At 44.4% G+C, this 16,006-nt stretch overlaps 1 protein-coding gene across 1 annotated transcript in view; it reads right to left on the reverse strand.

Annotated features, from left to right (window-relative positions):
- Positions 1 to 1,040: 1,040 nt before the first annotated feature.
- The window catches only part of caprin2 (caprin family member 2), a gene marked incomplete at its 3' end in the record, with an annotated part of 32,788 nt that continues 17,822 nt past the window's right edge, over positions 1,041 to 16,006 (reverse strand). The window contains exons 5-21 of the mRNA XM_080518502.1: positions 14,680 to 14,918; positions 10,727 to 10,809; positions 9,405 to 9,515; positions 9,044 to 9,075; positions 8,766 to 8,963; positions 8,393 to 8,431; positions 8,140 to 8,268; positions 7,942 to 8,026; positions 7,221 to 7,411; positions 7,037 to 7,153; positions 6,855 to 6,956; positions 6,566 to 6,706; positions 5,174 to 5,306; positions 4,973 to 5,083; positions 4,722 to 4,777; positions 2,722 to 2,773; positions 1,041 to 1,618 (exon numbers count right to left, since the gene is read on the reverse strand). Of these exons, the coding sequence (XP_080374628.1) occupies positions 1,041 to 1,618; positions 2,722 to 2,773; positions 4,722 to 4,777; positions 4,973 to 5,083; positions 5,174 to 5,306; positions 6,566 to 6,706; positions 6,855 to 6,956; positions 7,037 to 7,153; positions 7,221 to 7,411; positions 7,942 to 8,026; positions 8,140 to 8,268; positions 8,393 to 8,431; positions 8,766 to 8,963; positions 9,044 to 9,075; positions 9,405 to 9,515; positions 10,727 to 10,809; positions 14,680 to 14,918 (2,397 nt within the window). The remainder of the gene's footprint in view (positions 1,619 to 2,721; positions 2,774 to 4,721; positions 4,778 to 4,972; positions 5,084 to 5,173; positions 5,307 to 6,565; positions 6,707 to 6,854; positions 6,957 to 7,036; positions 7,154 to 7,220; positions 7,412 to 7,941; positions 8,027 to 8,139; positions 8,269 to 8,392; positions 8,432 to 8,765; positions 8,964 to 9,043; positions 9,076 to 9,404; positions 9,516 to 10,726; positions 10,810 to 14,679; positions 14,919 to 16,006) is intronic.

Raw genomic sequence — 16,006 nt, forward strand, 5'->3', positions numbered from 1 at the left:
TGTTCTGAGCTTGCCTGATTTTACCACTTCAATCAATCCCATAACATTTCAACTATAAACTTTTATATGAGCCATATTCAAGATTCATGCTAAAAGTCCGAACCTAACCGAGGATTAGAACAACAGATGACCCCTTTTCATATTTCAGAAATTATTTGAGCTACATTGCTGAAATTCAAATATGTGCATTGGGACAGCAGGTACAATACATGTGCCGACTTTCAGACTTGAGCACCCTTCCTAATCACCCAATTTGAAAAAGGCGGGAAAAAATATAATAATTGAAATGATAAAGTGCATTTTGCATGATATGGTCCCTTTAAATTGGTTGTGTTGCCATGGGGTGCAGACATAAGTAGCAAACATTGCAAATTATTTCCTTCTGTTCAACATTCAACAAATTGGAGCCAAAATGTTTCCAGATTACTAACGTTTGCCTCAGGGTTATGATTTTCACAGTTAATTGCAATAGAGAGACAAGAAACCTATATTTCACTGCTCATCTTTTATTTCAGCACATTAAGGGATCACTAGTATCCCTCCACAGTCTGTTAGTGCAACAATTCAGCATCAAGTGTATAACACCACACCCACCACCCAGAACACAATCTGTCGCCTCTCGGCTTCACATGGAGAGAAGTGAGTGAATCTATTAGAGCTCAGTAGCCTCGTCTGCAAGGGTCAGTCAGACATCCATTCATGAGTGGAGCAGGCTGAGGTAGGATCGGGTGTAGAACTTGTCACCTTGCCATAAATGGCTCTGCAGTCCCAATCAGTCATGGGAGAACCACCATTAACCATTAGGGGAATCAAGAGCATCCAGTTTTGTCCAGTACTTGTAGTAACCACCCCTGACACATCTATATGTACTTCATGGCTGTGAATGTAGCACAACATTTGGCTATTGATAAAGCTTTATGTTACAACAAACTTCAATGTTTTAAAAGACACTGGCATGAAGCCTAACCACCAAATTCAAATGTGATTTAAGTCACCATTTAGTGCAAAGAAAATAGTCCACACTGGGTGGAGAGGATTGCTCAGTCCTGATACAGCAAGAAGCCAGAGAACGTACTGTACTTCCAAGTGCTGCCATAAATGGCACCACGATGCAACCTGAGCCACACCTGATCACCTTGAAAAAGAGGCAGGATAGCATGGTTGCTGGCAGTCTCGTGATCTGGGGCTCCATCATTTGCATATGCTGACACCATCACTTCCTCATTGCGCATCAGGTTAATATAGAGAGGCACATTGACTGCCAGCTTTAGGATGTGAAAGATGAAAACATAGGTTCCATTCACTGGGCAGGTAAAGCGACCAACGTGCGTGTCATACATGCCCGCGAGGTTGCTATACAGCTGATCAAAAACAATGGGCTGGTCAAGGTTACCGGGGGCAAAGTTCACAGTGCGGGATGCAGTAAAGGCCACACGCATAGGCTGCGAGAGTGGGTACAGCTGCATAGAAAGCAGGTTTGCATGTTGATTGTGGCTATGGGGAGTGAGTGGAACCTCCACAGTTGAGACAGACATGGAATCCCCAAGTCCAGAGTCCAAAATTGTGAAGTCTCTGTCCCGGTCTGGGCTGCTCATCTGGGAAGAGTCATTCCAGTTAGCTGCAGAGATAAAACAGTTAAGGACAGTATGAGCATCAAGCAAGAACACTTCCTTTGGTGGCTGCGGTGAGGAGGCAGGTAAGGCTCCAGTCAAACTCAAGTCATGATGCTCGATTCACTTTTGTTGGGATCCAATTGCTTTGCCTCCTTTGGATTGAGGTTCAAGTTAAAATTGGGAGTTAACCAGGGTGTTCATATTCAGCCGCCATTCATACCATCTGTTTTTTTTCTCCATCTGAGCCCCAGCGTCTATTACCTGCTAATGTGTTGATTGACACAGGTCCTGTTATGTTATTGTTGGCTTTGGGAGAGGGGTAGTGAGCCTATTGAGCCTGCAGTTCATGTGGCCATACTCAGAAAACTACTCCTACGAAAAGTAGTGGCAGCGCTGGTGACACTGTTCGAGCTCGCTGAGGCCAAAGGGGTGTTCTGGTGTTGCAGGATTGCCAGGGTCACTGCTGCAGCTGATTGAGGGCCAAGCTTTATTGTCAGTTCTGTCAAAAATCACTTTGTCCCAGCTGTTGGCACTACAGGGGCGGTCCAGTGGTTCCCCAAAGAGAGGTCAGGCACCAGGGCCATTTTAGACGGACATGTCGAGCAGGCTTTTTCTGAGTGGTGTCCTTCTTGGTCTTTTCTTCTATTGAATGGTTCTATTGTTTGCTGCTAGCTTCTCTCAGCTTGTGTAAATCATGGCTTTGGCAGCTTTCGGTCAAAAGTCAACGCATGGCAGAACAAAAATATCCAGGTGATTCTTGATATTCTTGGAAGAGTTGTTTTGCAGCCAAAAACATGCTCCATGAATATCAGGCCCATTTAAGAACTGTATTCAGATGTATTATGTCACAAAGAATATCAGGCCCATTTAATAACTATATTCAGATGTATTATGTCAGATAAAGAATATCAGGAGTTGGCTGGCTGATCTGATGGGAAGTCATGGACTGGATTGTAAAGTCACATAGATCAAGAGTCTGCTAACCAATCAAATGGAAAGTTGTGGACTGGATTACAGCAGCCCATGGACCTGGAGTTGCTGTGCCACAATGCTCTTCCTTGCATACTTAATTTCTACAGTTTGATAAGTGGGTAAGGACTTGTCTTACCACCAGAATGATGTCTCCCTCGTCTCCTGTAGCCTTGTTGGTATGCCTGATCCTGTGAAAAGACCAAAGGCTCTTTAACGTGGAAGGAACATAGACAAAACACACTTTAATCTCATTTTAATCCAACTATTGGAATCAATTTCTTGCTTTTTAAATGTCCGAATATGTATTTTTTGTGGGTGGGGTGATAGGTCCCATTAAAGAATCACCACTTCAGTTGCCAGGAGAATTCTGGGTTTTATGCTGTGCTATTATTAGGCTGGGAGAAACTGTTTGGTCAACAGATCTCCGGGTTATTTAGCAATGAAGTCTAACAATTCGGAAAATATCAACAGGCGGTCCTGGCAAATATTGACTTTAGTGTTCTGCTTGTGTTGAATAAGAATACAAAATGCCTGAAGGGACCGAGCTTGGTACAGGACCAGGAAGCATGCAGACAACAAAACATATCAGTTCTGGAATCCTACGAGTGGCAAAGTTAATATTCTGTCGAGCATCAGAATAGTCAATCATTGTGAAATGACAGGCATAGCTCAGTTTCTCTTTTCTCATGTAAACTTATTTCCATTTCAGAAGCATCAAATACAGCCATTTTAAGGTACTTTTACAGAGAAAACCCCAACAATTTCACACGAGCAACCGTAAGCAACTGCAGAAAGCAAAAGCTCCCATTTGCTTTATGAATCATATTCTCAGTTTTTGATCACATGTTGTCACAGCCCAATATCTCACACAGTCCTGTGATTGCCAAGCATCTTCTCTCCGTCTCATTACTAGTCACAACAGGCAAGTTTTGCATCATCCAGCTAATGATGGATGAGCAGGCAGTCATCTGATTAGCATATGCAGATGACTTCCAGCTGTGAGTTCACCCCAAATCACCACATTACCTGATGTCATGTATTTTATAATGTAATCAAGTGAGAGTACATATGCCCAATATTGATCCTCGTGGAACACTATATTTCGATAGGAAAGATGATCAACTGAACAAAGACTTGGTGTTGACGATGTCTATCACAACATGAAAGATTGTATTGCCAGGTACAATACAGAAGTAGCACATGGGGATATTTCTGCATTCCACCTGTCTTCTCTCACCAAAGAACTGTTAACACACAGATACACAGAATACTGTGAATACACAGAATATGACTGCACTCTTTCAGGTCACTATCTTGTAAACTACTATTGTTTCCCACAAAAATCAGCCAATGCAGAGAGATGGTGAAACAGGCATCACCAACAACGCAAATGAACAACTTGACATTCATACTTGTGAAGTTCATATTTGTGGAATGAGTATTGTTCCAACCCAAAGTCAACCTTTGTTTTGCAGATGGAGTTTGACAGAATTCAACAGTGGCATCCAGAAGACAAACAAGACCAAGATTTGTACACTTGTACAAGCCAATCAGCTTCGTCCCTTCCATGTCCCACTGAATATGTGTGCTAAACAAATACATGTAAAAAAATGGAGTTCTGCTTCTTGCATATGATTTGATTGCCCTTGAAATCCAGGATTAAACTCAACTACAAGATACATCATCATAATTTTCTGAAAAGCGCACCACAGACCCTTTGCCAACTTTATTGAGTGGTTCCATTATTTAGTCCATAAGGGTACTGAAATGTGCTAAACATATTTGATGTCAACATCGAGCTTGTCAAATAGCTATGATGTCAGCTCTGCCTATCTTTGTGAAGCAGAATATACTAAGCATTGGATTGTTCACCCACCATTAGGGAACGTGAGCTGGTTTAGAGTGTTGTGAGACAGGTTTGTTTTACCCTACTGATGATGTGTTGTTGCAATGGTTACATTTGAGACCATAGGCAATCCTCGAGCAGGCAGTGAGACCCAAGGAGTGCATCGAGAAATCAACATGTGCCATCCAATGATCTTATTCATTAAATGTAATGAATTATTTGGACTTTATACTGTTTTTGCAATGGTAAACTAACAATTCAGTGAAAGAAGATTTTCCAAACTGGCTTACTCTTGCAGGATAGAGGAGAGGGCCAGCATCTCCAACCGTCTGTGGTGTATAGGGTCCTCCGAGGGTGCAGGAACAAGTTTCAAAAAATGCATCAACGGTATTCAATTCAGGTTTACCATTATCTTAACCAAGTTAGGACATACCTGTGCAAACACTAAGTTAAACAGAAAATAGTAGAAAAGACAGAAAAGGCTTCAGATAGATAGAGGAGCGGCACATTTGTGCCAGTCCCTTGCCACCACATGCCATACCTCTTATTGATTCTCTCATGTAGTAAGGGTGATCCGATTGACTCCCACTCAACTGGCCAGGGGAGAGGATGATTTGTTCATTGTTATCCTCCAAGTAATCCGCCTGGTACACTGCAAATTAAATGGCAAGACAAACATCTCTGACTGTTAAACATCTGGCTGGTCAGGTAAAAGACTTTATGAATGTTATAATAAACATACCACACTGTGGCTCATCGTCTGAAGGTGCAAACTCTGGTGGTGTTTGAGTACTGACTGTGTTTTTTGCCTCAGAGAACACAGAGTCAGGTTTGCTTTTCACCTTTGTTGGAATGGCAGCATTCACATTGAAGACCTACAGAAAGCAGAAATTACTCAAATGTGTAAGTCAGTCTCCTCACTTGAGTGGTTCCCAATGCCATAAGACCCCAATAAGTGCAGACAGCACTTCATCAACAGGTACAATAGAGTCCCATGTAAACACCTTTAAGAATTAATGTGTTAATCCACTTGGTGGCTGTCTCGTAGATGCAATATACGAATACCCTGTGGATATCTGTTCCACTTTCCTGTGGCAAGACCTTCAACTTATCCCAGTATTCGCCGTGATCTGGGCTGACCTCTGGTGGTCTGGGAACACCTCGGCCGTCGTCAAGAAGGCCCAGCAGTGGCTGCACTTCCTGAGGGTGCTCAGGAAGAATGACATCTGCCAGAAGCTGCTGGTGACCTTCTACAGATCAACCATGGAGAGCATCCTGACCTACTGCATCCCCGTGTGGTTCTCCCACTGCACCGAGGCAGACCGCAGGAGGCTCCAGGGGGTCGTAAAGATGGCTGCCCCCTCCCCACACTAAAAGACATCTACATGACACGGCGCCTCAGAAGAGCTGAGGCCATCATAGCTGACGACCCCCACCCTGCACACCACCCGTTTGAACTGCTGCCCTCAGGACGGCGGTACCGGTCCATCAGGACCAGGACCAACAGACTGAGGGACAGTTTCTTCCCTCAAGCCATCACGGCACTGAACAGTTAAAAACTACTATCTCAGACCATCTACCTCATACTGTGTGCAATACACCATACTCCATATTACTCTGCGACAATAACAGGTACCTTGTACTCAACCACACATACTTATTAGCCACGGTACCTCAGGCAGCTACATTGGTGTTTTACATAACTTGTTATCGGTTGTTTCTTTTAACTTTTTACATTACTGCACAATGTCCTTGGGTGTGTGTGAGCGGGTCTGTGTGACAGCTGAATGTGTGTGTGAATGTTTAAGTTATTCTGTATATATGGTGCGTCTGCTGAGATGAATGCTGAATGTAAGAATGGCTGCCTGTGTTCCATTGTATGTCAAGTGTGTGTTTTTAGCTACACCGCAATTTCGTTGTGCAATTTTATTGTACAATGACAATAAAAGCTTCTAATCTTCTAATCTAATAAGGTTCACAACTTTAGCCCATCATGCATATCAATAGTTGCCATTCAGCCTGTTTTTTCACATATGTATTTACATAACTAATAAGACCATAAGAAAATGATGTGAACAAGGTCCCATTAACCACAACCTTGAAAGAGCCAAGACAAGACATGAAATGAACTTACTGAATGAATGGTTTGAAACTGTGTGGAGGACAGAGATCTCCTTGACGGTGGTGTAGAAAATGTGTGGCCCTGTGGTGGTGTGGAGGAGCAGGAGTCCATTCCATTACAAGGGGACAGCTTCTCCAATTCATTGACTGGTGTCTAGGCAAGATGGATCAAAGTTTACTTGTGAAAATCTTCAGAACTTTGGATGACCCAGGTCATATGAGCCGAGGGTGTCATTTACAAGAGAGGCCTGCCATCCATACGAGAGAGCAACTAAGGTGAGCTATTGAGAAACATAATCTACCTGGGGACAGCTCTTGATATCCAGACTTATTGAGATGTTCGACTCCCTGCGATACAGCGGGGGGGAAGGAAATGTCTTTCTTGCAGACAACCCGAGAGGCTCCTGTGGAGACAAAATTATCTCGTTTGTCCTCAGTGACTAAAGTTTCAGAGAAATGTTGCATTGGTTACCCAGCCCCTTACACGAGGAAAGTCTTTCTGGAGAGGATTAAGGTCACATTTTCCTTGGCCTTGCTCTTCACTGGCAAAACTGGCTTTGCACTCCAAAAGCCTGGCAGGTCGGGGGGTGGACTGAATACGGGATTATTGTAGAATTCAATTTCATAATGACAACCGGGTCCCTTGTCATAAGATTTTAAGAGCTTACATGCATTGGCTCAGGCTGGGCCTCTGCTGGGCCCTTCACCGCCTGGGCCTCTGCTGGGCCCTTCACCGCCTGGGCCCCTGCTGGGCCCTTCACCGCCTGGGCCTCTGCTGGGCCCTTCACCGCCTGGGCCTCTGCTGGGCCCTTCACCGCCTGGGCCTCTGCTGGGCCCTTCACCGCCTGGGCTGGTAATTCTGGAAGGAAACAGACCAAAAAATGTTACAGAATAACGTTCCTGAAATTTAAAAAACCACACACACATGTGCAACAATGCATGTATATGCCAAGACAAACATAATGCCAAAAGTTTTTGCACAGCTCTCCAAATGGTTGAATTGATGTGTTCTACACCTCAATGCCATGGGTGAATACATCAAGTAGTTGGGCACGCAGATTCTTTGTAGTGACCAAGTCATTCATTAAGTTTAAGCATTCATGAATTAATTGTTTACTACAAGCAAAATCCAAACAGGAAAGAAATCACCAACCACATTACCAAGTTCCACCTTGTACAACCCCACAAATATCTGTGCACCACAATTGATTTCATTCAAAGGTTCCTTTGAATTTGAGCAGTGGTTGTTAGAAGATGTCCACAGAATATTACACATGAAAGCTCCATTGTCAAAACTGAAATCTTTTGATGCAACTTTCTGGGCAATGTCTAGTTTCTTATTCACCAAGGCACTTTTTTCAGTAACGTGTGCAACTGATTCCAAGTTACCAAGAGCAGAGGGGGATCCAGAAGGCCACCTCTTGTGCCTGCGGTGGCCATTGGTGGGAGAGCTTTCACCATCAAGCAAAGACTCCTGAACAGGACAGCAGCTTGTTAATCATCTCCAGTAGCAAAGCATGGACATTCTCAAGCCATAACATCATTCTGTGCTGGATGTGTGTGGGGCTGCAGCCAAATCAGGTCCACCTGCATGAAACTGAAGGAGCCGTGGATCTTTGTCATGAGGTCCTCCAGGTACTGCTTTCTAAGAACGGGGTCTTTAGGAAAAGCACTTGGTGAGCTGAAGACCTCCATGGGCAAATCCATGTCCACCGGCTGTTAGAATCATAAGAACACATTTTGCAGTTTTAATTACTTATTTAGTGTATCTGGTTTACAGAATAAATCATTACTACTACTACTACCAAGTCTGTTCTGCTGGGAGCCGTTTTGTACTTACCAACTTAATAGTTGGCTCTGCTTTGATTTTCTTTTTTCTCTGGAATGAAAATGTGGCTGTAAGTACATCTGAGCATTGGAGACCAAAATGCAGCAGGAATAAAAAGACTTCCCAAGTTAGTGCGCAATTAACTTCAGTATGGACTGAAGCAAATCTGTTGGACTGGATTGCCTTGCAGCTCTTGCTGAGCAAAGACAGACATGTGTGCTTCTACTGCATAATGTCACCTTGTACATTTACATATAATCACAACATAAAAGTCCAATTCAGCAAAAGGAACATTCACAAATGACTTTTTGCTAGACAACATGTTGGAACTATTCATCTATAAACATAATAGCAAAGTCAAGATGTATTTGTGGCGCTAAGGAACCTGTTTGCAGTCGGCTTGCGGCTTCTTGACCAGAACACCATTTTCTCTCCAGCATTGGTGGGCTGGGTCTTGTGGCATTCCAGGTTCGTCTGCGAAGTCCATGTACCAGGAGTTGGGCGGTTCACGACTCTTCAGCGTTTGAAAGTCTTCATGGCAGTTGTGTGCAGGAGCAGCATCTCCCTCAGTCCTGATGAAATACTGACATCACCAGTAGAGCATCAGTGGAACACATCAACATTTACACTCTGAACAAAAACTGGGAGGACGAAAGCTCTTACCTCCTTGGAAAGTTCTTGTGACTTCAAGATGTCTGACAGGAACAAAAAAAATTGTGAATTCTTTTGAGGCAGCACTTTGATTTGTTTGACAGTAGTATTGACTTGGCTGAGTCCTGCCTCGGGATCAAAGAGACAAACCAGGCTTTACCAAAAGGAAAAGGGCTGCCACAGGCTGGGAGGATGAGGATTTAATACACTTTAGAAATTGTCAGTACGTGCTGCAGGGAAGAAAGATGTACAGTGGCAACAACCTCCTCAAAACAAGAAAATATGATTCTGTGAAGAACATCACTATCAACACCCAGAAGTATTGGCAAGTCTTTGAATGAGCTTTTTGTTCAGTAATGAAGGAGCGTCTTACTGCTGTGGCCTGCTGAGCTGCGCTCCACCTCTGGAAGTTTGGATGGAGGTTGAAGACGGGTGAAGTAAGGGCAGTCCAGCAGCCTGGTGAGCTCGTCCTTTAACAGTTTGACTGAAAGGACAGAACAACGACTCATTCAAAATGTCAACCTGCTCTGTTGGAACTGTATTGTGAAATATTGATGAGTCAACTTCAAACCAATCAACTCAATGAAATGAACTCCATCTATTTGAGATCGAAACACAGTATTATTAACCAACTGTTTCAATTAATACTGATACAGTGCTTTTTAAAGTGACCTTTTATATTCCTCTAGTCTGGATCAATTAATGAACCTCTTTCTGAAGAATACAGGTCTGGATCCTGGTCTAACACTATTCAAAGCTTAATAGACCAGAAGGAATAGTTTGAAGTTGATCCTCAGACGTACAGACATCTATAATGTGCTCCGCTGGTGGTGAGGCATAATGTGCTCCACCCTCAATATGGTGGTCAGGTGTGATGTGATCCACCCTGTGAACTACACCCAGATTTGCTGCCAGCTCAGACCTCTCAGCTTTCCTGAGTGTTCCGTTGGGTTTTTCTCTGTTAAAAGCACCCAGAGATGACTTTGTTGTAGTTGATGCTTTATAAATAAAGTTGAAGTTGAAATTTCTGTGGCTAAAGTTGTCACCAATTGATCTCTTTCTTCCCCAAGAAGCATCAAGACTAATCAATAGAGCAGAGTGTCATCGGCATCGTTCTGATTGGTGATGGTCAGAGCCAGCGGGAGCAACCCTAACCCTAATAACAGAGGCCCAAGGATGGAACCTTGAGGAACTCTTCCAGGGATTTTACTGTGCTCTGGTTTAGAATTACTGGTCAACACAGTATAGTAAGAACCTGACAAGGATTTAAACCAACCACATGCAGCACCAGCAACATGTTGGTCAACTGTGTGTAAAGCAGCAAGAAGATCCAGCAACACTGAAATGGACCCTGCTGACTAGACATCATGTAGAGGAGCTCGACCAGGGGTGGGCAATCCTGGTCCTGGAGGGCCGCAGTCCTGCACGTTTTAGAGGTTTCCCTGCTCAAACACACCTGCATTATCATGATGAGGCTCTGCAGAAAGCTTGTCAAGGAGCCACTAATTGCTGTCAGCTGAATGGATGTGAGGAGACATCTAAAACATGCAGGGCTGCGGCCCTCCAGGACCAGGATTGCCCACCCCTGAGCTAGACTGTCTGTTAGTGCTGCATATAGAGACGCTGGACTGTACACTGGTACACGTTGCTCATCATACCCGATCTGTACACTGATGCACGTTGTGTAGTACTCACATGATGATCCTGCCACCGGCTGGTCCCTGCCCTCCAGCAGGTCCAAGTACGCCGCGGCCGCCTGCTCCATCTGCTGCTCTAGGCTACATGAAGCAGTGGAAAGAGAAGAACTGCATCTGAGTTATGCGACTACATTACATTGATTGAATGCTGGGTAGGTTGGCAGGTGAGCAACTCAGTGTCTAGGATTCTGTCTTACCACCTGACACCGAGGCTGGTGATGTGGAAGTGATTCAACTTCCTGGCATGGTGTTAGTATATGGTCCAGGATTAGCTGCCATAGAGCAGTGTGATGAGGACTAGAGACTGATAGACCTTCAGCTTGGTCCCTAGAATGATGCCTCTTCTGCTCCATACACTCTTGAGTCTGCCGAAAGCGGTACTGGTTTTGCCAAGTCTGGCATTCACTTCTTTGTCAATGGCAGCTTTGCAGGAAAGGGTGTTGCCCAGGTACCTGAACTTGTCCACGGCATTCAGCCGCTGCCTGTTGATGTAGATCAGCGTTCGGCAAATGAAGTTTGGCTTCGGGCCAAATTTTTTCTGACCAGCTCAATGGCAACCAACCAGTCTTTCCCACTAAACAAAACCCCTTCTTTTACCTCATCTATACTATTGTATAGTGCAAGAAAAGTGTTGCTGTCAAAAGCAATAAAAAGACAAGTGTCTAGTGAAGGTAGGACATTCAAAGAAGATGGAAAGAAAAGTATGCATTCTTCCTTCCCGATTTTGTACATTCCAAGTCTGTCTCATCTGCAATGAGGTTGTTGCAGTTTGTAAGGAATATCATATCCGAAGGCACCATGAAACAGTGCATGGAAACTTCAGAGCAGCTTATCCAGTCCAGACAGTGGAGTGGAAGTTGAAACTTAGTGCACCAACAGCTGGATATGCGCACAGCAGGAGGTCCTGGTTCAAGGACTTACAGCGCAGTCCCTTCAAGCAGCATGGGTGAGAACCCAGCACAACAAACCATTCACTGATCCAGAAAGGTTTAAAGAATGGATGGTGTCTGTTTTGGCGGAGCGACTGATAAATCCATGGATAGCGTGATTACCTTGGTGAAACAGATGCTTCTCTCTGCCAGGTCAGTGTTGGGGCCACTCAACCTCATGGAAGGGGGGAGGGGGGGCCACGCTTTGAGAACAAAGAGACCACATGGTCACAACTGGAAAAGTTCGCCATTGGTCACGCGATCACCCCCACATCCCCCCCCCTCCAAGGTGCAATACTGGAGGCCAACGGCAGGGGGAGCCCGAGAGCTCCCTCACCAGCTGGAATGTCTGGGGCGGGCCCTGCCTCAGGATTGGTCCACACGGCCCAGAGCCGGCCGGAAATCCGAAACCAAAACAAACGGTATAAAAAACCCCCGCGGGGGTGATTTCTTTCTCTACCAAATCGAACGTGCTCCTCGATGCACCGCTTCGCACGGAGAGAAAGTACTGCATGTGTTAACGCTCACCGGGCCCCGGAGTTCCACACCTGGCCGGACGAGCCGAGAACCACCGTGGAACTACTTTCGGTTTTCCTTTGTCCTTTTTTTTCTTCTTCACCGGAGTCCGAGTGTGCAGCTGCCACCGCACACTCCCCCCGCATGGAGACCTGAAGCCGCTTCTTCTTCCCCTCCTCACAAGAAGCGCTCTTGGGATCATCCTGTGGACTTTTCCACGTCCAACAGACCAGTTCAGCTTGTTTACCTGGGACGCCAGAGAAAACAAGCTCGCAGCCGGGAAATCAACGGACTTTCCCCGCCGCAGCACGTTCACCCTCGTCAAACTGAGTAAGGCTTAGAGTCTGGGCAGGCAATGAGAATAACGTGACTGTAATATTGCTGTGTGTTTTATTATTGTGTTGAAGTCAGGGACGCCGATCCCGTCTGTTCAACCAATCTGTGTCTGCGCGTTGGATTTACATCCACGCGAATCTCTCTCTCTCTCGCTCTCTCTCTCTCTCTGTGTGTCTAAATCCTGCACATTCCCATAACTGGACTGTGTAGTTGGACAAATCTGTCCTCCTTTCTTCCCCTCCTTCTTCTCCTTTCTCTCCACTCCCCCTCACTAACAATCCCACAGCCACAGCTGCTCTCCATGCGCTCTGTGACCGTGTGTAGTTCACTGCCCCTGGGAAAACTCGATCACGAGCCCCCAGGCGCGCGCTCCAAGCAGGCTCAGGAGCCGTGCACGAGCACAGTGACGTCACGCTGTCCAGAAAGAGTGCGCCGAGCGCCTCTGGTGGCCGCGTGGGTGATTGCAATCTCTTGAAAGGCCGCCACTCGGTGGACAAGTCGAGTCATTGCATTCTCCCTCCGTGCGCCGCCGCGCCCCTAGTGGTCGTTCCGGTTACTGCCTCCAACTAGACGCCTGCCGCCACCTGGTGTCCGTTCGAGGTCATTACACCCACTGACGCTGACCCGCCAAGGTCCGCCGCCACCTGGTGGACGTTCGTGGTCATTACATCCCCACTCAGGCTTCCACACACTCACTCTCACCCACACACTCACTCACACACCCTCTTTCTTTGTACATAGTGTTTGCTGTTTAATATATTAGATCTTCGTGTTTGATGTTTATTACTAGATTGTGTTGTTTTAATAAATAATTTCCCAATTATTTTTGAATAAATACATTTTTGTTAATAAATGCATTTTAACTGAATTGATCGATTCTTGGTTATCATTGTGTATTTATTGCTGACAATTCACTGGTTTGTAACAGTCTGTGCTCGAATCTCACACCTTCCTTGTTATTTAATATTGTTATATTTACACATAAATATTAACTTTACTTAAATAACCCTTTGTGACAAACGAGACTGAAATTTGGTATTAGCCATTTCCAGCTTAGCTGGTGATGCCCCGATGTAATTATTATTTGATAAATAATCAATTTATTCAAATTCATATTTGTTTTATTAATAAATTATTTTTCCTAATTTATTACCTTTTGAGTAATTACTCAATTACTCTAGGAGTTGCTGATGAGTAACTAACCGTTTACTTCATTAGTAATTCCAATTTTTCCTCAATTACTTTCAGTTATCTATTACTTTCAGTAATCCATTACTTTCAGTAATTATTTATGCTCATTACCAACCATAAATCCCAACATCAGCTTCCTGGAGCATAGACGTACTGTCGTACTGCGCATGGAATCATTATCAGTGGTCTGAGTCAGGTGCCATTGATGAGGGCACTGACAACACAGATGTAAGCCAGATGTGTGTCTATATGCCATCTGGGTGGAATTGTAAGGCCTGCCCAGACGTTGCAAGGACGACAAGGTGGCTCGTTCACTGGCTTTATTGCCCGGTCACTGTGGGCTGTGACCACGCCGTCAACAAAACTGTTCACTCTCAGTCTCATTCATGGCAAAGTGTAGCTGAAGGTCAGAGGTGCTACACCAACTCCATTATGTGACCCATTTCATTTCCCCTCGATTGAACATGGTCAAATACACGTGTGAAAGTCAAATCTCTAAAAAGGTGAGCAACGATCAGTTAGAAAACAGTTTGAGTTTCTTCCTTTCTCAACTTTTGCCACGTGACGAAGTATCGGGATCACAGCTGTTTATGGGGCTGGACAAAGGTGAATTCCTGAATTTCACAGCTGTAAGAGAGCATTTGTTCATTTCCCATGAAGTCAGGAATTAACTCTTGAGTTAGCAATGGAAATGTGTTATCATGATGCAAATTTTTCATCAAACTATCAGAAAGTTTTGTTGTATTTAAAAACAAATCTATACTTGATTGGCAAGAAGTTACATCCAGCCTTTTCTCCACACTAACAGAATGTTAGCCATCATTCAGCGCTGGCCTGTGGGAACCAGTAAGAACCAAAAACGGAGAAATCTCTGTCCACACCAACATACATGTTGGACCGCTCATCGTCTTTCCAGTCTGCATGTAGTTGGTACAGAAATGGCATGATGTCCATAATAAAACATGGCGGCGAGCCTCACCTCTGTCTGTTGTTCCTCCAAACACCCAACAGGGCGGCCAGCTGCTTCAGGCTGTGCAGCTTGTCAGCTGGAATGTGGGGTGCCTGGTGCTGACCCGATAAGAGGTCTCTCTGGACCTGATCCTGCTGCAGAGTGCCAAGGAGGTACTGGACCTGGAGCACCATCATCAGATGCTTCCTCTCCGTGTCCATGGTGGCCATCTGCTCCTTCTTCATCGCCTTCTGTTGGGCCTTCAGCAGCTGCAGGGACAATGTGAGGCCATACCTTGTTAGGCGCTCAACACCAGATGTAGATACTACATACAAGCTTTATCAAACTATAAGAAACCCCAACCCAAATGCCATCCAACTGGTAAAAGTGAGGGCATTTAACCAGTTAATCCAGAAAGCTTTTCAACTTGTGTCATATTGAAAAATAACCATACATATCAACACACATGTATTTGGAAAAGTCCCGTCATCAACTGATATACAGCAATTTAACTTAGAAATGGAACTTCTTTTGTAAAGTTACACGGTCTACATATTTCAACCGAACTCACAAGTTAACATGGCATTTCCATTGCTACTCCATCACTGCTTCCATGATCAGCCTCATTCCCTCAACTCCGTACATTTCCACCCACATGTTTTTCATTTAAACTGCATCCAATATGAATTCAATTATATCAAACACCAAATGACATCTCCTTAATCGCAGTAAACATCCATTCAATATAAATAATGAAAAGAATGCTGAAAAAAACACTCATGACTAACATTTGATCAAAGACATCTCACTTTTCTACAGTTTTGAATAAAAGTAAAACAGAGTCTAGTGAAATGAGGATGCTTCTTTCACTTCAATAGTTTGACCATGACTTGTCTTACAATGGACTGCATCATGTAGTCATATTTAATTACAATTCATACTTTCCTAAGTTGTGAAGACCAGCTTGTATCTCATCCCTGATCTTTCTTTATGCTTATGTTTCTTTAGTGGATGATGATGATGCATTGACAACTGCAGAAATTGTACTTATGCATGCAGTTGGATCAGAGTACTATGAAGGGGAAAAGTAATTTAGTGGAAGCACACTAAAAAGAAGCAGAGCACATGACAGAATAGCTTTATTATGACTTACTACGTACACTACAAGTCGGGTATGTTCACATACCCCTACAAAAGTATGCACTGCATCAGAAATCCCAACAAGGCAGAGTCTTAGTCTTCATACTGTACCCAGATAGTTAGAAATATCTGTCTGTTCTGCTATGGCTCAAGACTGACTTGTGCAGTAAGACTGCGTGGCATCAAGCAGCCCTTTTCTGCTGCGGGCCAAATGCAG

The sequence above is a fragment of the Blennius ocellaris genome (genome assembly GCF_963422515.1).
Source record: "Blennius ocellaris genome assembly, chromosome: 22".
Lineage (NCBI taxonomy): Eukaryota > Metazoa > Chordata > Actinopteri > Blenniiformes > Blenniidae > Blennius > Blennius ocellaris.